Source organism: Alosa sapidissima, chromosome 9 (assembly GCF_018492685.1).
Source record: "Alosa sapidissima isolate fAloSap1 chromosome 9, fAloSap1.pri, whole genome shotgun sequence".
In the NCBI taxonomy this organism is placed as follows: Eukaryota; Metazoa; Chordata; class Actinopteri; order Clupeiformes; family Clupeidae; genus Alosa; species Alosa sapidissima.
In genome coordinates, this window is record NC_055965.1 from 400050 (window position 1) to 420347 (window position 20298).

Here is a 20298-nt window from a genome sequence, read left to right on the forward strand (position 1 = left end):
TTCCCGACGGTAGCTATGCAAATTACTTGAAGTATAACCGTAATTTGATTGGTTGGTGCCGTCCGTCGATTGGCTTGATTGGCCGGTGCCGTCTGTCAGTGCAGCAACAGCTGAATTTCTCAACGCGAGCGACGGGAGAAATGCGACGCAACAGACCCACAATTCAGTTCGGCAACGGATGATGTAAGCCCATGTAAAGTGAATAGGATGTCTCCAGCACTGCAATGCACGCAACTGTGTGTAGGAGCCGTAAAGGGCTTCAATTCTGCTGGCAATGTATTGCTCCCCAATATATATGTTGCAGAACAACCAGTGGTCTTTTAAAGCAGAGGCGAGAATCTTTGCCGCCATACACCTGGTTCGCAGGACTTTACCGGCCCTTGCAGGGCGAAGAAGATACATCATGCATTCAATGATATCCTTCTTACGGGGCAAGACACCATGAGGGAGGTCAGATGCTTCCATATAGGCCACATCTTCAAGTTCCTTGGATTTTGACCTTGTTCCATGAATACAAATTGCCATTGTTAATTCGTTCGTCAGTATTGGACATGCCAAACTTCAATTATGGTGAATGTGGGTTTTGTCACTGAATAAAAGCCACATCACATGAGACTGTTTTTTAGAAACAAAATATCTTAACTTGTATGACACTTAAATTTTCTGCCAGTAGTGTGACACATTTCGATGAGAATCATGATTTGATAAAGTGCCCCAAGAATAGATCAAACAGTATAGGCTACGTTAGAGTTCTGAGACATTGCAGCTGGCTTGGCTACATTTTACAAGTTCACTTTTGGGAGAGTTCAAAAAAACTATTTGGTAGCTTACTAGATTTATTTCTCTGTGACTATTATGTACGTTCATCTGCCTTGCTGTTTTATTTTGAATCTCCCCTGGTGGGGAAGACTATCACATGGCTTTTAAAATTTGAGTAAACATTAGCATAATGTAGCCAGGCTACACAGTTATAATGTTATAGCGAGCTATCTGGCTACAACATAGCCGGAATACACAACTGAAACAAAAGCAAGTCACAATCTCTGTAACTCCACTTTACGGTTTTATTTACAGTAGAATATGTACGAAAACAATTAGAACACCTGCCAACGTTAACACATCCCTGAACTTGAAACTCTTCCTGTCCGATCGCGACATTATTATGCTGTCAGTTAAAAAGAGTCCAGCCACTATGGCGGTTCCTCCAATCCTCATAAAGAAGCTCAGTGTCCGGGCCATCCATCCCGCTGCCTCATACACTCCCAGAGACTGACAGGCTTCCCTGGAAATTACGATTTTGTGGCGTTTGTCCAATAAACATCTAGCTTTTTTGCACTGAGATCAGCCCACGCTAGTGCCATTGAAAGCCCAGTGAAGCCGAGCGTCTATGGGGTTTTTGATGGATCGTGTCGTCACAGCAATGTATTAGAGGTGCGAAATCATCATAGATGACCGGCAAAACCTTATTGCTGAATGAACTAGCCATGAAGTTGAACACATTCTAGTTGGAAGAGTAAGCTAATGTCATACAGTATTATTAAATGCAATTTTCTGTGTTATTTTAGAGGAGGCTGAGTTTCCCCTGTAGTCTTACAGCATCTGGCAGATGTCTACCCCCATAAGAACAAGCGCAGCGCAAACCACAGTCAATGAACGCTACAGGAGTGTAGCCGTCTGTTCAAACAAATTGTGCCCTTAGAATTGTAAGGTTCTATCTACTGTACGTTCTGAGTAGTTCTGAGATTTTGAGCTTCAAAGCCTTAGAATTCGATAGAGTTATACTGATAAACGGAACAAACGTCTTTAGATATAATGTCCACCAACACTGCATCCATCACTGGCGAAGAAAGCTCAGTGCCGCCTCTACTTCCTGCGGAAACTCAGGCGAGCAAGTGCTCCACCAGCCATCATGACCACATTCTACCGAGGGACCATTGAGAGCATCCTCTCCAGCTGTATCGCTGTGTGGGGCGGAAGCTGCTCTGAATACAACAGGAAAGCCCTGCAAGCGCATAGTGAACACAGCTGGAAGGATTATTGGTGCTTCACTCCCCTCCCTGAAAGACATTTACACCACCCACCTCACCCGCAAGGCGACCACAATTGTGAGTGATGCAAGTCACCCCGCTCACAATTTGTTTGATCTACTGCCCTCTGGGAAGAGGTACAGAAGCCTGCGCTCCCGCACCACCAGACTCACCAACAGCTTCATACACCAGGCTGTTAGGATGCTGAACTCTCTCCCCCATCTCCCCCCTCCACCCTCAGCTACAGAACATCCTGGACTTTGGACCCACAAATGGCTGCCTTGCACTACTCCACTTGCACTACTCCACTTGTACACTTTGCAACTTGTTGTTGTTGTTGTTGTCCTGTTGTCCTGAAAACACAACACACTGCTGCTCTTACATAACTTGCACCACTATGCCACTTGATTACTTAGGTCAAACAGAACTACCTCAGCCATTTATTGGCCTGACTTTGTACTATATTGACTGTCTACGCACAATTGCACAATTTTAACCCAATTTTGCTGCTCTTATTTCTTCATTGTATGTGCCTTTTTATTTACTTTTTATTGTTTACTTGAATATTATGTTTGTCTGTGGACTTAATTTGTAAAATATGTCTTGTCTTCACCGTGGGATGGTGAGAAACGTAATTTCGATCTCTTTGTATGTCTTGGCATGTGATGAAATTGACAATAAAGCAGACTTTGACTTTTGGCTTTGAATGTCCAAAAATGCATTAAAAAAAAATACAAAAACACCTCACCTCATCTTCTTAAGGTGTCACAGAATAAGAATGTCAATAACTCAAAAATGTCAGATAGCACCTTATAATTCTAAAGGAACGAAATGCACGAATATTTAGCTGTTTGTGACGATATAGGCTAGCATTGATAATTACATTAAAAAGGAGACTGAAACATCAACTCATAGGTTGTTTTTACTCCGGAACATTCCTTTTCAAAAGAAATGTTTATTTTAACAAAACATAAAACGGGATCAGAAATCAGAACTAGAAATCAGAACAAAATCTTCAACTTTAACTGCTGGTTACGCCCCTGGAAGTCATAAAATGGGACGTAAGTAAAATGTGTGTCAATGAGCAAATTCAAACTTACTAACAGGATTGCTTTTGTTCACCCAGGCTAATCTTGCAGGCTTGTGCAAAATTCAGAATTTTAGAATTGGCGTCCATTCAATTCATGAATTGGAATTTGAATTGAATTGGCTCCATCCCACTGGAAGTTGAATTTTAATTGGCATTGGAATGACAGGAAGTGGAATTAAATTCATGGAAATTCAATAAAAATTCCCGCTCAGTCACACAACAGAAATAATGTGTTGAACCTGACATACATTTAGCATTGGGAATGTTTCTTTGGAAATGTAATTTGTTACTGTTATAAGTTACCCATTATACAGTAAATGTAGTTTGGATTACATTATTTGGATTACTTTATCAAAGCAATGCAATTTTATTTCACACACTGCTAATTTAAAAATGCACTGTTATGGAACACCCATTTTTTTTCTTCTCACATCCAATATCCAACTAAAAATACAAAAAACAATTTTCATATATTAGATAAATTTGAACATGCTACCATGGAACATATTTTCATATGCATTGATTCATTTATGGAAGGGCAAGGGAAAAGTGGGTGTATCACGCAAACACTGGGGAGGAGAAGTGCTAATAGCGATTGATTAGGTGCTCCGCCATATGTATGAAAACAGCACGCATCCGTTCTTCATTGTAGGCTACTATGTCAAAATTAACATATTTCAGAATATGAGTCTGATACTGCTCCATTGGGACGTAATTATGGGGCGTGTTTCAACCGATACAGGGGGGGAATGCCTCTGCACTCAATTGAATAGACCTAACCAATCAGAGCAACAAAAAAGCTTACCATGAGGTGTAGGAAGAAAACACACGAACTATCCTTCTTCTCTTATATCCCCTCCGTTTTTAAAAATAATTCTGTTGAACAGTGATATGCTACAAACATGTTAAACAGCTGGGAGAGGCTGTCGCAAATCCCTCGAACAGGTGGTCAATCAGAGATTTCAAACAAACGAGGGAACATGTCGCAATGCAACAGCGCTGTTTTCCCTTGATGAAAGTAAAACCACGAGTTTTCCCACATCTCAACTTTGGCCAAAGTTTTCAGAAATAATCGTTTTTAGTGATACAACCTCATTAAATAATATGCATTTTCCATATGGGGTCTTAAAACCCATGTATCCTTCTAGCCGCAGCGTTTTTGTTTCAAACATAAGCCTAATCTAAGCGTGCTGAGATGATGTGATAGACCAGGCGCCAGTTGCTCACCTGTCCATCATCGTAAAGCCTGATTTGATTGGTCCGCCTGATATAGGGCGAGCATACTTCCACCACAATGGAACAATGCCAGACCGAACTTCCCGACTTCAAATGTTGTGGGAGGGACTAAGTTCGGAATGGCACCCAGGCTAGTAAAATACAACATAGTGGCTATGTATTTATAGGTAACTTCTATGTATTATAATAGGTAAAATACATAGTAATACATTGGGGCAGCCGTAGCCTACTGGTTAGCGCTTCGGACTAGTAACTGGAGGGTTGCCGGTTTCGAACCCCGACCAGTAGGAACGGCTGAAGTGCCCTTGAGCAAGGCACCTAACCCCTCACTGCTCCCCGAGCGCCGCTGTAACAGGCAACTCACTGCGTCGGGATTAGTGTGTGTTTTACTTCACTGTGTGTTCACTGTGTGCTGAGTGTGTTTCACTAATTCACAAATTGGGATAAATGCAGAGACCAAATTTCCCTCACGGGATCAAAAGAGTATATATACTTATATATATATATATATATACTTATACATTTCAAATGATTCTCTCTTGTGCTCTTTATTCAGGTTGGGTGATGTAGTTCTAGGTGTTTCCTGTATGCTTCTGTTGATTGTTCTAATGTGGATGAAAAGTACACTACCGCCCCTCTCAGAAGAGCACACTACCCATGTTCGAGTGGCACAAAAAATAGTTTGGAGTGCTGCTACAGGTATGTTTCTTGGTCACTAGGTGACCACTCACCAGTTTTGTAGACCAGACAATAGATTTGTGGGTATTGAAGTTTATGTGAGCTGTGTGAGACACTGTGTTGCGTTCATTAATTAGTTTAGGACACAGGCCACGATAGCCCACTACTTTCTTTGACATGGGTATCAAAATTTGTCAGAGGTATCTATAACTACGCATCACGTGTAGGGATGTACGATACGATATTACCGGTATAATAGTAAACCGCGATAAAAATGTTGACGATAACAATTACTGTTTTCATTTCAAATATCATAATTATCACGGTTGATTACCACTGTGTTTAATCCTTCCCAGCTTCATCTGAGCCTGCTTTTGACATACAGTAGGCCTGGTACAATAAAATAAAACTGGTACCCTACTGGGACCCTACTGAATCTAATTGATGCATTTAACTGCTATTCGGATTAGGCTACACCAGCTTTTAAAAGGCGGAACATTTTCACTGCAAAACATGCACTGTATCATGTAGCCACTATGCATGTTTTTATGTGAGCGTCCACATTAAATCCATTCCACTCACATTATCAGGAGAATACTGTACCATGCCATACATTTCATCACCCATACATTTTCACTGTTAAATTGAATGCAGTATAGAGGTGGATGAATAATGTCTTAGTCATCATGTATTTCTGTCTTGTTTTGTTTGTTTGTTTTGTCAATGTATATGTCACCATTATGTGTTTAATGTATAGTGTATGACTGCTGTATGACTGCTGGCTGTCTCTATGTTTTTCCTGTGTCACCTGCATAGGGACTGCAGATGAAAAGTAGTTATTTTTACCAACTCTGGCATATTTACATAGTGTTTTTTTTTTATACAATGTTCATAAATATGCATGGTCCCTATCAAATAAACCAATAAAAATAAAATAAATATTGAACACACCTTTTAAAAATACCGCGATAATACTGAAAACCGTGATCATTTTGGTCACTATATCCATGAGGTTAAATTTTCATACCGTTACATCCCTAATCAGGTGTCACTGTGTTGATAAAAGGATAACTGTCTCATCTGCTATTTTCACTTAATAAATTAAATAAAACTTGAAGAAAGAAATAGAGAGGACATGAGCGGTGTCCTCTATGGTAGATACGGGCAAGGTGACCAGAATTGCCTGTATGAATGCATTTTATATTTTTTTTCTGTGAAATATTCTAGATTGCTACTGAACTATTTTGACAAAAAATGAAAATCATAACGTGAGAGAGTGAAACACCATGAGTGAGAGAACTTTCAATTTGAGCAATATATTAATTAATCAGCAGCAATTAATCAACTATGGTAGCAAGTAATATACATGTTCCATGTAATGTAATGTAATTTATAGATATGCACTGATCTGGGCTGAGACATCTCAATGTTTCCGGACTTCGATGTCGCAGCGCTGTCGTCATCTGTTTAGCTCGTCTCTGGCCTGCCTTTATCAGATACACCGATGTGATTGGTGCAGCTCGGCTACATGGGCATAGGTAATGAGCATCATTACTCATCGCTAGAGTCACTCGCTGAGCAAATTCAAATTGTGATCTCACGTTAACTCTGGATTTCCAGGTTACCTGCCGATACCGATTTTAGCTGATTCCGATTTCAATTTTTCTAACCACTTTACAGCACACACAACTATTTATTTTCTTTAATATAACATTCTAACATAGAAATGTAATCAACTTTTAAACTTTCAACTTTCTTGTTCTCACATCCAACATTCAACTAACATTCAAAAACAATTTTCATGATGCATTTGAACACGCTGCAATGGAACATCTTTTCATATGCATTGATCCATACAGTATGTATTTATGGGAGGGCGAGGGAAAAGTGGGAGTATCGCGCAAACACAGGGGAGAAGAAGTGCTAATAGCGGTTGATTAGCTACTCCGCACATCATATCACACCCCAACCACAGACTGTTCTCCCCACTACCCTCCGGGAGGCGTTACAGGTCTCTCCGCACCTGAAACAGCAGGTTCAGAGGAAGCTTCTCTCCTGCGGCTGTCGCCTTACTGAACTCTAACTCTGCATCCAAGTGACAACCAATCAACTAAACCCCCAACCCAGTTGGCTTTGTACTTGTATTCTGCACAATGACAATAAAGTTGAATCTAATCTAATTTAGTCTAATATGTATGCGGTGAAAAAATTCCACCTGTTAATAGCAGGTGCAATCCTAGGTCATAGCCCTAGTCTAGCCTATTGTCTAGCCAATTTGCGTTGTAAAGGGAGCAGGGACGGGCGGTGATGAGCGCTGTTTACGTAATGAAGTGACATCTTAGTAAATTCCACACAAAATGGCAAAGCACAGCGTTCGCTTTCTGCGCATAGAAAAATGTATTAGCTTACTTACTTACAGTATTAGCACTTTCTTTGTATCCAGCCTTGAGTGTTGGCCTTTGCTAGTTTCTTCAAACTTTGGTAACTCAGCTGGATGATGTGCGGCGTGCAAGTCCATTTGACGAGCATAAAATTGGCATATCTCAGACTGACCAGCCGGTCGCCGGTCATGAGCATGAATCGGCCAATTCCGGTCTCCGGCCGATCAATCTGTGCATCTCTAGTAATTCATTTATTTTAATAGGGACAGTGTACAATAAACATTAATAGATGCATTGTGCCAGGTTGTAGCAAATATTGCTAATTTCCAGTTCTAACTCAACACCCTCTCTCTCCCATTTTCCCCCAGTCCGAAACGCATTGGTTGTTGTTGGTGCAACTGTTATGGTCTTTTCACTAGAGTCTGCCGATCAACACTATTTTACTCTCACTGGGAAAACCTCAAAGGGTCTCCCACCATTTAGGCCTCCAGCCTTCTCTGAAATCACACCAAATGGGACAATAGTATCTTTCAGTGACATTGTGCTGGTAAGTGAGGTCAATGAGCTGAATTTTGATAATCATGTGAGGTGTAAATTGATTTGCCATTTACAGTAAATTGTAAGTTATTGGATTTCTGATTTGTTTTACATTACATGTCTGAACAGGATCTTGGTGGGGGTTTGGCTATTATACCTCTGATGGGTCTGTTGGAAAGTATTGCAATTTCTAAAGCCTTTGGTAAGAGACGCTAGCACAATTCCCATGGTCACATTTTTGAAACAAAACTATAGTTGTGCTCATAAGTTTACATACCCTGTACATACTGTACACATGCTAAAATTGACTAAAAAGAGGAATTAAAAATCATCTTTTGGAAATTCATCTTAATGCCTTAATTAACAAAATGAAGAAAAATCCAACCTATAAGGACACCAATCATGAGATATGATGAAGGGTATGTCATGATGTGAGGCTATTTTAATTCCAAAGGCCAAGGGAACTTTATCAGGATGCATATCCTGGATCCATTAAATAACTGGTCTTTAAAAATAAAAATCTGTCTGCCTGCATTTTGTCAAGGTTGTTGGAATGTTTTTGTCATGGTAATGCAATGAAATTGCAAGGTTATTTGCAACATTATTATGTATTTATTACAAAGTTCTTGGGACGTTTTTGCCATGTTATTGGTATGAAATTGCAACGTTATTTTATACTTACTACTATGCTGTTGCCATTGTTTTGCCATGTTATTGCAATGATATTGGAAGGTTATTTGAAACAATTGCCCATACTTATTTGAAGGTTCTTGGGATGTTTTTGCCATGTTATCGCAATGAAAATGCGCAGATAACAATGAAGAATGTATACTTTCATTTCAAACATCTTACAGGTGTAGTGACATGCATAATGTTATTTCAAACATAGCTTGCATTGGTGTAATGAGCATTTACAACTGGACACATTGAAGCACGTATAATGTTATTTCAATCTTATCTTGCATTGATGTGGTAAGCAGTTAAAACTGGTCACAATGAAGCAGGTCAGAATGAAGAATGTATGATTTTATATCAAACATTTATGGTGTCGTGAGTAGGTCTTAATGAAGAATGTATAATGTCATTTCAAACATATATTACAGTGGTATAAGTAAGCATTTATAACTGGACAAAATGAAACATATATAATGTTATTTCAAACATGTTTGGTGCCGTGAGTAGTTTGAACAGATAACAATGGAGATTGAATAATTTTATTTTTTGAAATGCTCACTACACTAATGTTAGTTCCCTCATTTTGTTAATTAAGGCATTAAGATCAATTTCCTAAAGATTTTTTATTACTCTTTTTAGTCAACTTTAGCATGTGTAAGTTAGAGATGCGCGGATGGGCTATTATTTCAACCGTAACCGCATAGCAAAACTTATCATCCATCCGCCATCCATCCGCACTAACGTTTTTTGACCAATTTTCAAAACCGCACCCGCCCGCCATCCGCTGGTTGTTTTAATGTATATGGGTGATGCGGTGCTGCTGACGTGAGGCTAGAAAGCTTTTGCCTGTTCTAGAAAGACTGATCCAATGCAGCAAATATATTAAAAGGTTAAAGTCCTACATTGGCTATGTTGTAGCCTATCCCCAGAATATCAGCAAACTCTCTGTCTCTGTCTCGCAAAACAGTCTCCAAATAAAACGCACATCGGCCTGTAGCCTACAATTTTATCATTGTAATAAAAAACGCAATTTGGCACATCATTTGAACATGCTGCTATTTAGCCTACTAATTAATGCCTATTGTACTTTATTTTTTGCAAAAAGAAACAAATCCTTAATAAAATAAATAGTCATTTACATTATAGACTACTTTACGCACTGTCATGTCAGGGTGACACTATGACAAGCCTGTTCTGAAGAAGACTCCCATTCATTTTGACAGTATGGGAAGAGAGCGCGTCTTTTTCAGACAGACAGCGCAATTCATTTTATACCAGCAGGCCAATCGGACAAACTATGGTCCCTCGATATTAAAGAAACGCCGACTCTATTCATTCCGAAAGTCCACCGCACAGCAGTGCAACGTGCATGTTCACATTTTTACCGCCAAACTTGCTTTCTTGCCTTACACATCTAAGTTTTCCGACTATTTTTTTTACCTTGTTTTTTTCCGCTGTGGATGTTACTGAGCTTGTAGAAGTTTTAGCTCTTACGTTCTGAACATCTCGCACTGCCATTGCCCGATGTCAGTTCTGAGTCATATCACTCCATAATCTGTCTCTCTTTTAAATGCCTATTCCCTGAATGGTAGGCTACAATGACTATGTGTTTTATATATAATATCGAAACAAAATAACCCAGTCAGTCTCATCTACGAGATGTTTAGGCCTCCTCCAATACTGACAGCTGGGCTCATAGGTTGCAGATTTGCTAGGCCTACAAGGCTCTGCAACGAGACGCGACATGGGAGATGAATCATCGGTCAACTTGCACTGTAGCCTATTCTACTTTCTTATTGCACACTGGTGTGTGTGTGTGTGTGTGTGTGTGTGTGCGTGCGTGCGTGAGAGGGGTTGCTCAGTGAAACATCGGAATACACCAATTCCGCAACACCGTCTCTGATAAACAAAGCAGCATACATAGAAGCAACTAGGCCAAACTGCCTGATGAAAATTTGACTATGTCAAAGTGTAGGCTACTCGTTTTTTTCGGATGTAGGTAACACTTTAACAATGTATAGGCTATATTTTTTCATTTGATTGGTTCAACCGCCACCCGCCCGAATTTAATTAAAATATTATATTTCTTCACGTCATCCGCCCGATCCGCGGTTTAACCGCGGAGTCCGCGGCTGTAACCACGAACCGCGCATCTCTAGTGTACGTACAGGGTATATAAACGTATTAGTACAACTATACATATAATTGTGCAAATGCTTTTTTTATACATAACAGTTTTGCATAATTTTCAGGAAGTCAAAATAACTACCGTATTGATCCAAATCAAGAATTTTTTGCCATTGGTATGTCTGCTAATCATCTTCTCACCACATTTCCCATCATTGAAAAGGCAAGCTGTTGGTGGATGATGAATCTATCTTATACATCTTTCTCGACAGGGATCACCAACATCATAGGCTCTTTTGTTTCAGCATATCCTGTCACTGGGAGTTTTGGAAGGTATGTGAATAGGCGTTTCTCAACTTATAGTATTAAGTTTTTCTTTTATTGCCTTTGTTGTTGTTAATAGCTATTTTTTTGTTCTTATCATATTTGTTGTACTTTAGAAGCCAAACGTGTTATGTGGTCCTGTTTTGTTCCTTACATCTCAAAGATATGGGACTACTGACTTTTGTAGCATTGTGTAAAACTGTGTAGTTTGTCATCAATTCAATTGTAATTATTTGTAGTGCTATTAGATATCTTAAGTCAGGACCCAAGGCCTGAACACCCTATAACCAAGTCATAGGGCATGGGGTGACAATGCCAAGAAAGAAATCACTTCCTATCAGGAAAAGAACAAATCCCATGTGTCTTGGGAATTAGACCCATGTGCCGGGGGAAATAGTTTGAAGGAGTGGTGGTTTTGTGTTGGGTGTACAACATAAAGGGAATAATAATTATGATTATTATTATTAAATAATAGGGCTGTCAAAATAACGCGTTCATTTCGATTAATTCATTACAGAAATAATAATGCGTTGAACCAGAGCAGTCTGGCCATCGTGACTGAAGGAGGCAGACGAGAAAGCACTGCTTTGATTGAAACATTTAGCCTAGGCCTACGTTTTAAAAACTGCCACCTTCGTGGACTGCCACCTACTGGATAGAAAAGGCAACAACCTAGTAATTATGTGAATAAAAATCTACATGTTTGAATGGCCAAAAAAAGGATAAATCATATGTGGTATTCCACACATTACCTTGGTGTTAGGGTAGCCTACTCTGCACATGTCATTGACAGTGAGTGGTAACTTCAGTCATTTGCATTCATCATGCAAAAAATCTGACACCAGGCACTATGCTGATGCCTGACCTACAGGGAAAATTATAATAAAAGCGAGACATGTTGAACTTTAAAGTCTATAATGTTGGTTTGGCTGTTCATTGATTTACTCATCTGCCAAACATGTTTTCTAAGATATGTTCATAGAAATAATGGATGCATGCTATTCATTTAGATTATTGCGATTTTTTTAATTGCAGTTTATTAGTAATACACTTACATTCTGTCACTACTTAGTATGTGGTTACCAAGTGATGGTATTAACATTGACTATAGTAAGGTCAAAAGCCACCCGAAAAACTGTATACTGTATGTTGTACAGGCTTTGGTGTGTCTTGTTTTAGCCAATGGTTGGAACCATGTGTGTGTGTTTGTGTGCGTATCTGTTATGTAATCCTTTTTCCCTTCTTGCAGGACTGCAGTTAACTCTCAGACAGGGGTGTGTACACCAGCAGGCGGTGTCATTACAGGTACATAAATTGTGTGATTGACACCTGATTTACACCTGATTGACACCACAATTTTACTAAAATTTAAAAAAAAAACCTTATATGCATTGCAGTTTGTTTGTGGAAAGGAGTTGTTGCCTTATCTTACCATGCACGCAGAATTACAGGCCAGTCCCGGCCCTGTCACTGCAAGCGTCTCATGCTTGATCACCCTCAAGCACACTGTGGATTTTTTTATTTTATATAGTATATTTAGTATTTAGTTTTGTTAGTTTTTCTTATCTTCTACTGTCTCTATTGTACAGTGGAGTTTTGTTATATGTATACTTATATTTACCCTTTCTGCTGTAAGTGTGTGATGTCTGTATGCTACTGAGACCTTGAATTTCCCCTTGGGGATCAATAAAATATCTATCTATCTATCTATCTATCTATCTATCTATCTATCCTTCACGATTCCAATGACCTCACAGCAGACTATTCATTTGTAGATGTAGCAAAGGAAGAGAGCACTTGTTTATTGACAGATATTTTTTGCAATTCTTCTGTTTAATAGGTGTGATTGTGCTGCTTTCTCTGGCCTATCTCATGCCAGTTTTCTACTACATTCCTAAAGCATCTCTAGCTGCTGTCATCATATGTGCTGTCACACCATTTGTTGACTACCACCAGGTGATAGAACTGTGGAGGGTCCGAAGTGAGTGTTTTTTTTACTTTTTATATAGATAAAGTGGACAAGTAATGCATATAAGGGTTCCTTATTGACTGATTTAAAATATTTAAGAGCATGTCTGTTTAGAGTATCCTCTGCATAATACCATTTACTTTTGACTAGAACTAGATCTGCTACCTTTTATGGTAACTTTTTTGGTGAGCCTTTGGGAGATCCAGTATGGCATAGTAGCAGGTATCCTGGTGTCAGGAGCTATGTTGCTATATCATGAAGCCAGACCCAAAATAAAGGTGTGTTTGAAGGTGACGGAAAATTATAAATATATACACAGCCCACACAGCTTTTAAAGATTCACTGTTGCTCTTTCTCTCCTCATTGTCAAGGTTACTGACCATGGCTTTCTGCTGATGGAGCTGGACAGTGGGCTTAGCTTTCCAGCCACAGAGCACTTAAGTCATGTAATCTACAACAATGCACTTCAGGGTAAAATGAAGGACACATATACTGTAGTGTAATTACAGTAACATATATTGGTCAGACAAACTTCCACTGTAGCAAAATATCCAGCAGTTTACTTTTTATGGTGGGAGTATGGACAAGAAAATTGGTAGTAATATTATCCTGTTATTACTAGCTAGTAGCGCTATTCATACGTAAGATAATAATAAGATACACTTTATTGTCCCCAAAGGGAAATTTGTCTTGGACTCCAGTGCTGTCACATGTAGCTGCTTTTAGATTTAGAATTTAGTCATTAATGTTTATGAAATATTCTATTCTATTCTTTAGGAGTGACTTTTTTGCCAGCCATTCCAGAATCTCACTAAACAGAGCTTGGATTTACATTTACTACTATTCAGTCATAGAGTTAAAATAAATACCACTATTTGTTTTGGAATGCCACATTTACAATGTCTGTGGAACTGGAAAGTCTATGAATCCATGAAGCTAATCTTTTGTACTTTGTCTTCTCAATGTCCTAGTGTCCCCTCCTCGCTCTGTGGTGTTAAACTGTCAACATGTCAGCAGAATTGATTTTACCGTGGTGAATGAACTCAGGAACCTGCTCAAACAATTCAGACTTCAAAATGTCACTCTGATCTTCTCGGGATTAAAGGTATCTAACCAATTTGAGGTTGTGTGGAAATTCTAAATGGCAATATGATGAAAAAATTGCACTCCCAAATCATTGGCAAGGTGAGAATGAGAATGGTAATATGATGAAAACATTTAGGGCCCTATCATGACAGTCTAAAGCGCATCGTCACTAGTCAAAAGCTTATTCAAATTTAGTAGGATGTGTCCAATCCACATTGGGAGGGTTTTCGTTATCAAATGTCGAGTGCATGGCGCAACAAAGGTGTACCTAGGTTTCTTAATCAGTCATGGGTGTTATTGGGGTGTAACATCATTTAAACCAATGAGAATGACATCTGTCATTCCCTTTAACAGCGCAAAGCGCCACGTCAAAGAATGCATCGTTATTTTGACAGTCAACAGTGCATTTGAAGGAGTCTGCTTACGAGACCGTATGGAACAGTCATTCCACTAAACCATGCTTTACTAAAACCTAGCATAGCCTTTGCACACGTCTATTATTTGAACTCATTGGCAAAGTGTCAGTCAACGACAAGGCAGTTACGCAGTAAGTTACTTCCACTATTGGCTTACAATGGGTTACCATCGAAAACATAGGCTGGAAAAAACAACACTTACCCTAATATTTTTCGAATGACTGAATAAAACAACGTTTATCCTGCAGAGGAGTTGCTTATATCTCGTGATGGTGCGTCTTCAGCTGTGGTCTCGCTTAATCACTTTTAACCGTCATTACCAATTTGCAAATGCATTGTGGGATGTATTTCGTAATATCTTTATTCTAATTATGTTTCCCATTGTAGCCTAATCGTGTACTTTCTAATGTTTTGCATGGATGTGCGGATTGCGCGCTGGTACGTTGGTGCGTTGTGCATCTGCCAATATGACTGTTGACAATGCGCTCTTAAAATAACATATAACCAACTCGCCATAGACTTCTGACCAGGTTTCTCTTGGTCATTGGCGTAATGCGTTTTAGGTGGTGTACAATAACGATTTTTAGACAATGCGCTAGGCCATAGGTTGTTAATTACCACACCCCTGGGTGCATTGTTTAAAAAATAGACGTGCAAAAACAGAAAATAAACTGTGGGCCGGGTGGAAAACAAGTTTTACGCCATGCGCCAGGGTGCAAGATAGGGGCCTTAATTGCAATATGGTGAAGAGTCAGGGCCGTAGTCACCATAGACATTAATATTCAGATATGACAAAATATCCCCCCCCAAATTATGGACACAGAAAAATAAATAAACAAATAAACGCCTCCGTAGCACTATTGAGAAGGCGTTGCTCTGATGCCTACATCCACGGCTGAAGTGCCCTTGAGCAAGGCACTTACTTTAACCCCTCACTGCTCCCTGAGCGGCGCTGTTGTAGCAGGCCGCTCACTGCGCGGGATTAGTGTGTGCTTCACCTCACTGTGTTCACTGTGTGCTGTGTGTGTTTTACTAATTCACGGATTGGGATAAATGCAGAGACCAAATTTCTCTCACAGGATCAAAAGAGTATATATACTTATACTTACTTAAACGCTATACTACAGGAAACCAACAAGCACCATCATCTTAAATGTAATCAAAAGTAAATAATGCACAGTTTAGTAACATAGTGATGGTTCCAGGAAAAGTAGGCTACACCCCTGAGTAGTTTGTCCTGGGTTTTTCGTTAGTAGCGTGCGCTATCAAAAGCTTCCATTTACTGCACCATAGGCTTGTCAACAATATCACAAAAGCTACCGGTACAATTCTCACAAAACTTGTTAGAAAGGTGTAGCACAGGCTAATGAAACCCCATTCATTTTTATCCAGGTTTAATGGTTTCGCATTCAATGTTTTTCGCCCCTCAGTTTACCTATCATAGATTGTGGTGGATGCAATTGAAGATTAACGGTCAATTGAAAATTAACGGTCAAATTGAAGATTAACGGTCAAATTTTGGGAAATCTGTTGTCACATTCATCTAAAATGTATCGCAAGAAGATAACACACATATTTTATCGACCATTCGCAATTGTGCATTGTCGCAAATTTCTGCAGATATCGCTTTTATTATGCGCAAACCTATAATGGAAACTCAGCCAGAGTTTCATATTAGTTAATGATACTAAAATGTATAATATTGAAACTGAATTGAATTTAATTGAGTTGCAGTGTTCTGTTGATGTAATCATTTGTAACAAAAGCTGTATTATGTAGCTGTACCCTGCATCAATATTCTACTGTACCAAAGACATCCAAACACTGACATCCCATTTTCTCTACTCTCCACTAGAACTCTCTTCTGGAGGTTTTGAATGCAGCAGACTTGCCACAGCTCCAGCATACAGAGAGTGTTGAAGCTGCATTTGAGAGCCTGTTGGGTCATACTCATAATGACTGAAAACCCTAACATCCAGTCAGCAGTAAAGCAGAATTTCTGATCTCTACACATTATTTTTTATGTCCCTAAAATTGATGTTACAATGAATGATCCTATACTCTACTAAAATGTATCTGTATTTAATTTGATCAGTAGACTATGCAGACAGAAGTTTGACTAATTGTATAGATTTTATTTTTTAATTTAGTAAAACTTCCCATGAATTCCAGTGGCTTGGTGACAAGTCTTTTGATAAACGAATGTATGAAAGAAAATCTTTATCAGAAGTTTGACTAATTGTATAGATTTTATTTTTTAATTTAGTAAAACTTCCCATGAATTCCAGTGGCTTGGTGACAAGTCTTTTGATAAACGAATGTATGAAAGAAAATCTTTATCTTGCCATTTCTCTCTCTTTTGACACTGATATGACACTATTTTACAGATATTGTTATAATTTTATATGACACTATTTTACAGATATTGCTATAATTTGGTGATTACTTAGTGCTACAGTAAAGTCCATTTCTTGAAAGACCACAGGTCTCATACTGTATCAATTGTATACAGTATATGCACTCAAATCAGGCACTTCTCTACACACAAAATTGCATTCAGTAAAAAATGCTTGATGGAAAAAACATAACCCTGTATATGTTCTCAGTGGTGTATGCATTTATATTCTTGATTTGCTGATTAGTGACTCAAAACCGAAATTGCTGCTTAAAAGATACGGTCTAGAATCATTGTGGAGACATGGAGAGGCTTGGTAGGTATTGTTAGAACCATTTTGAGAGCTGTGAATCCAAATAAAGATGTTTCCACTGATTATTTAAAAAGGGTATGAATCCTTTTGGACATGCCATTTTTCATAAAAATGTTTTAAAAAGATGAAAACTCTTTTGATTCCATGTTTCTACCACATTGTTTTACCATGTGATAGTGTAATTTTCAGTCAGAATAAACATATTGGTCAAGAGAAAGTCAACATTAAATCAATATACTTCTGATATGTTGCTGATTGGATCATAAATGGCTACAGCAACGAAGAGGAATGACTGATAATGACTGACTCTTCTCTATTATTGTGTTTCATGCTCCAAATGTAAAGCATTTTGAGCTGCATTCTGTGTATGAAAGGTGCTATACAAATAAAGCTTATTATTATAATTATTATTTGCCAGGGGAATAATTTTATTCTTAACTGTAATATCATTAAAATATTTAGAGAATCCAGAGAAATCTTTGCAAACAAGGAACAGAGCTAAAAAACAATATTTGATGGTTGTGGTCTTTTGGACCTCAGATGGCACTGCATTAAAACCAGACCTGTTTCTGTAATGAAAATCATTGTATGGTCTCAGGAAAACCTCTGATAACCATTGTCTATGAGCACAGTTTGATACTCAATTCACAAATGCTAGTGTAAATTTCACCATGCAAGAGTAAATGGTTTTTAGATGTGATTCAGAAATACCACTGTCTTATCTGGGCCTGATCTCATTTAAAATGAACTGATGTAAAGTGGAAAAACATCCTGTGGTGAGATCAATCTGGGTTAAAGAGGAGAGGGCCTATCCAACTATTCAACTTATCCAACTTGGTATAGTGCTTAGTTCAAAACCCAGCATCTATGACTGTGGAGGTGCATTAGTGCCTACAGCATGGGCATCTTGCACATCTGGCAAGGCACAATCAATTTTGAATGATTTATACAGGTTTTGAGCAACATATACTGCTATTCAGGCAATGTATTTTTCAGGGAAGACCTTGAATATTTCAGGAAAACAATGGCAAAATGAATTCTGCACATTTTTAAACAGTATTTCTTAATGGAGGAAGAGTCCAGGTGCCAAAATGACAGCCCAGGCCTGTCAAATTAGGTGCATAATGAAATGAAAAACATGATTAAAAATACCCCATGTTGAGCAACAGAAATCCACATCAGGCAGGAATGGGAACATTTCATTCTCAAAACTTTAGCAACTGGTCTCAGTACCTAAACATTTACAGAATGTTGTTAAATGAAGAGGTGAAGCAGCACAGTGGTAAACATGTCCCCATCCCAACTTTTTTTGAATTTGATGTTGCTGGCATCAGGGGCGTAGCAAGCGTGTAGGTTATGGCCAGGTTATTGCACTTTTGGTAAATGTAGGCTAGCCTAACATACTGGGTAGGCCTTTCCTTATTGAGCTTAAGACATCACGTCAACCTTCCCATGTCATCCCTTATGAAATAGCCTACCGCACAAACACATAGTATCTAACTTTTACAACACTGGCTGTAGACTACGTGGGCTACACATAAGAGTGTTTCAAGCTTTTTAAAAATTCTGGAATGAGGAAGATTTCTCCCCCAGGAATTTTTGGAAATTCTGGCTGCTACACATAGTATTTTAATGCAGTTTGGGAAGGAAAGAAATACATTTACAGAGCAAGCGGCTCTTGCTCAAATTAGCTGAACATACCTTATGTGCATTATAACTTCACACTACCCAACCCGTGAAAAAGGGAAAGAAAAGAAAAATAGACCAGTGAGCTTATGTCGCAATTTGCGATACAGAAAAACACAGTTATGGTAACCTACTAACAATAAGGATTTGCTCACAACACTCTAAATACATTGCAGTGCTGTTTTGGTTGTCCCAAAGATGATCCATACTCTATGCAATAACTGAATCTTATCAATCTTGAAACCCGAACGGCAAAATGTTCCAGAGTGATTTGGATGCAATTAGTGATGGGCAAATGAAGCTTTGGTGAACCACTAAACCACAGCAGTGTGAAGCTAGCAACACTAATGAAAAAATCCAATATGGTTGCCACATGTAGATTTTTCAACATAAAAGTCCTTACCCAAACCTGTATATGTAACCAAAAATATTGGTTTGCTAAGGACTTTTATGTTGAAAAATGTATGTGTGGCGGCCATCTTTTTGCTTTTCAGCTAGTGTCGCTAGGTTCACACTGCTGTGGTTCAGTGGTTCACCAAAGCTTCATTTGCCCATCACTAGATGCAATGCCTAATCTCACTGCTGTCAGCATCACTGCTAAGAACAGTGCACCTTTTACTGTTAAACACCTTAAAAATATTAAGCTGATGTTTTCTTTTCATGACGATCACTAGGCTTGAATGATTTATTTGTCTGAATGAAACACCAGAATTGCTCATCATGTCATGACAAAGTTTAGATCAATCATCTTCTAATGTAGGCTATATCCTTATGCTAAGAAGTCCACTCTTTTAGTCCTAAATATAGGCTATTGTTTGTGCGCGAAGCATGTTTCAATCAAGACATTACACAGGCTATTTTTATTGTTGTAGGCCTAATACTGTTGCAACAATACTTAATGATTGAATGATAAAGAGGTGAAAAAAATGTACGCACAGTGCGTACAGGATTATGGCTGGTGGTGCCAATGGTAGTGGCATCCATATTGTAAGCCGTACTGTCTGTGTGGGGGATATGTCCCCCGCAGTACTGAAGAGACAGCCGTCGTCCCCCTCACTTTTGATAAGGAAAAAAAGCCTTATAGGTACGCTAAATAAATAATAACATAGGATTTGCGCTAACTGTAAAACTCCCCATTAACAGCATCACATCACTAACCACAGCCATCTACAGTACTGTAAGACTGCACAATCTCATATTCACTCTGTTGGATATCTGAAGCCAGTTTGTCTACTAACAATCATAAAATAATCCAGGCTACTTGCTTAGCATAAATCATTCATCATCATCTTTATTTGAGGCAGGCTGGTATTCGAGGCAGGCTTTTTAAAATATTTCTAACCTGCATTTAGACATGC

The 20298-nt window shown here is 38.7% G+C and overlaps 1 protein-coding gene across 3 annotated transcripts in view; it reads left to right on the forward strand.

Moving 5' to 3' along the window:
- Positions 1-17293, forward strand: part of slc26a11 (solute carrier family 26 member 11) — a 33788-nt gene extending 16495 nt beyond the window's left edge. For 2 of the 3 annotated variants that reach the window (XM_042102681.1, XM_042102683.1), the window contains 11 exons: positions 4910-5052; positions 7781-7959; positions 8079-8151; positions 10877-10927; positions 11024-11084; positions 12325-12380; positions 12916-13056; positions 13195-13322; positions 13416-13515; positions 14016-14149; positions 16402-17293. In XM_042102681.1, coding sequence (XP_041958615.1) covers positions 4910-5052; positions 7781-7959; positions 8079-8151; positions 10877-10927; positions 11024-11084; positions 12325-12380; positions 12916-13056; positions 13195-13322; positions 13416-13515; positions 14016-14149; positions 16402-16509 — 1174 coding nt within the window. In that variant the 3' untranslated portion in view covers positions 16510-17293. The remainder of the gene's footprint in view (positions 1-4909; positions 5053-7780; positions 7960-8078; positions 8152-10876; positions 10928-11023; positions 11085-12324; positions 12381-12915; positions 13057-13194; positions 13323-13415; positions 13516-14015; positions 14150-16401) is intronic. The other variant, XM_042102682.1, reaches the window with a different exon arrangement.
- Positions 17294-20298: the final 3005 nt, after the last annotated feature.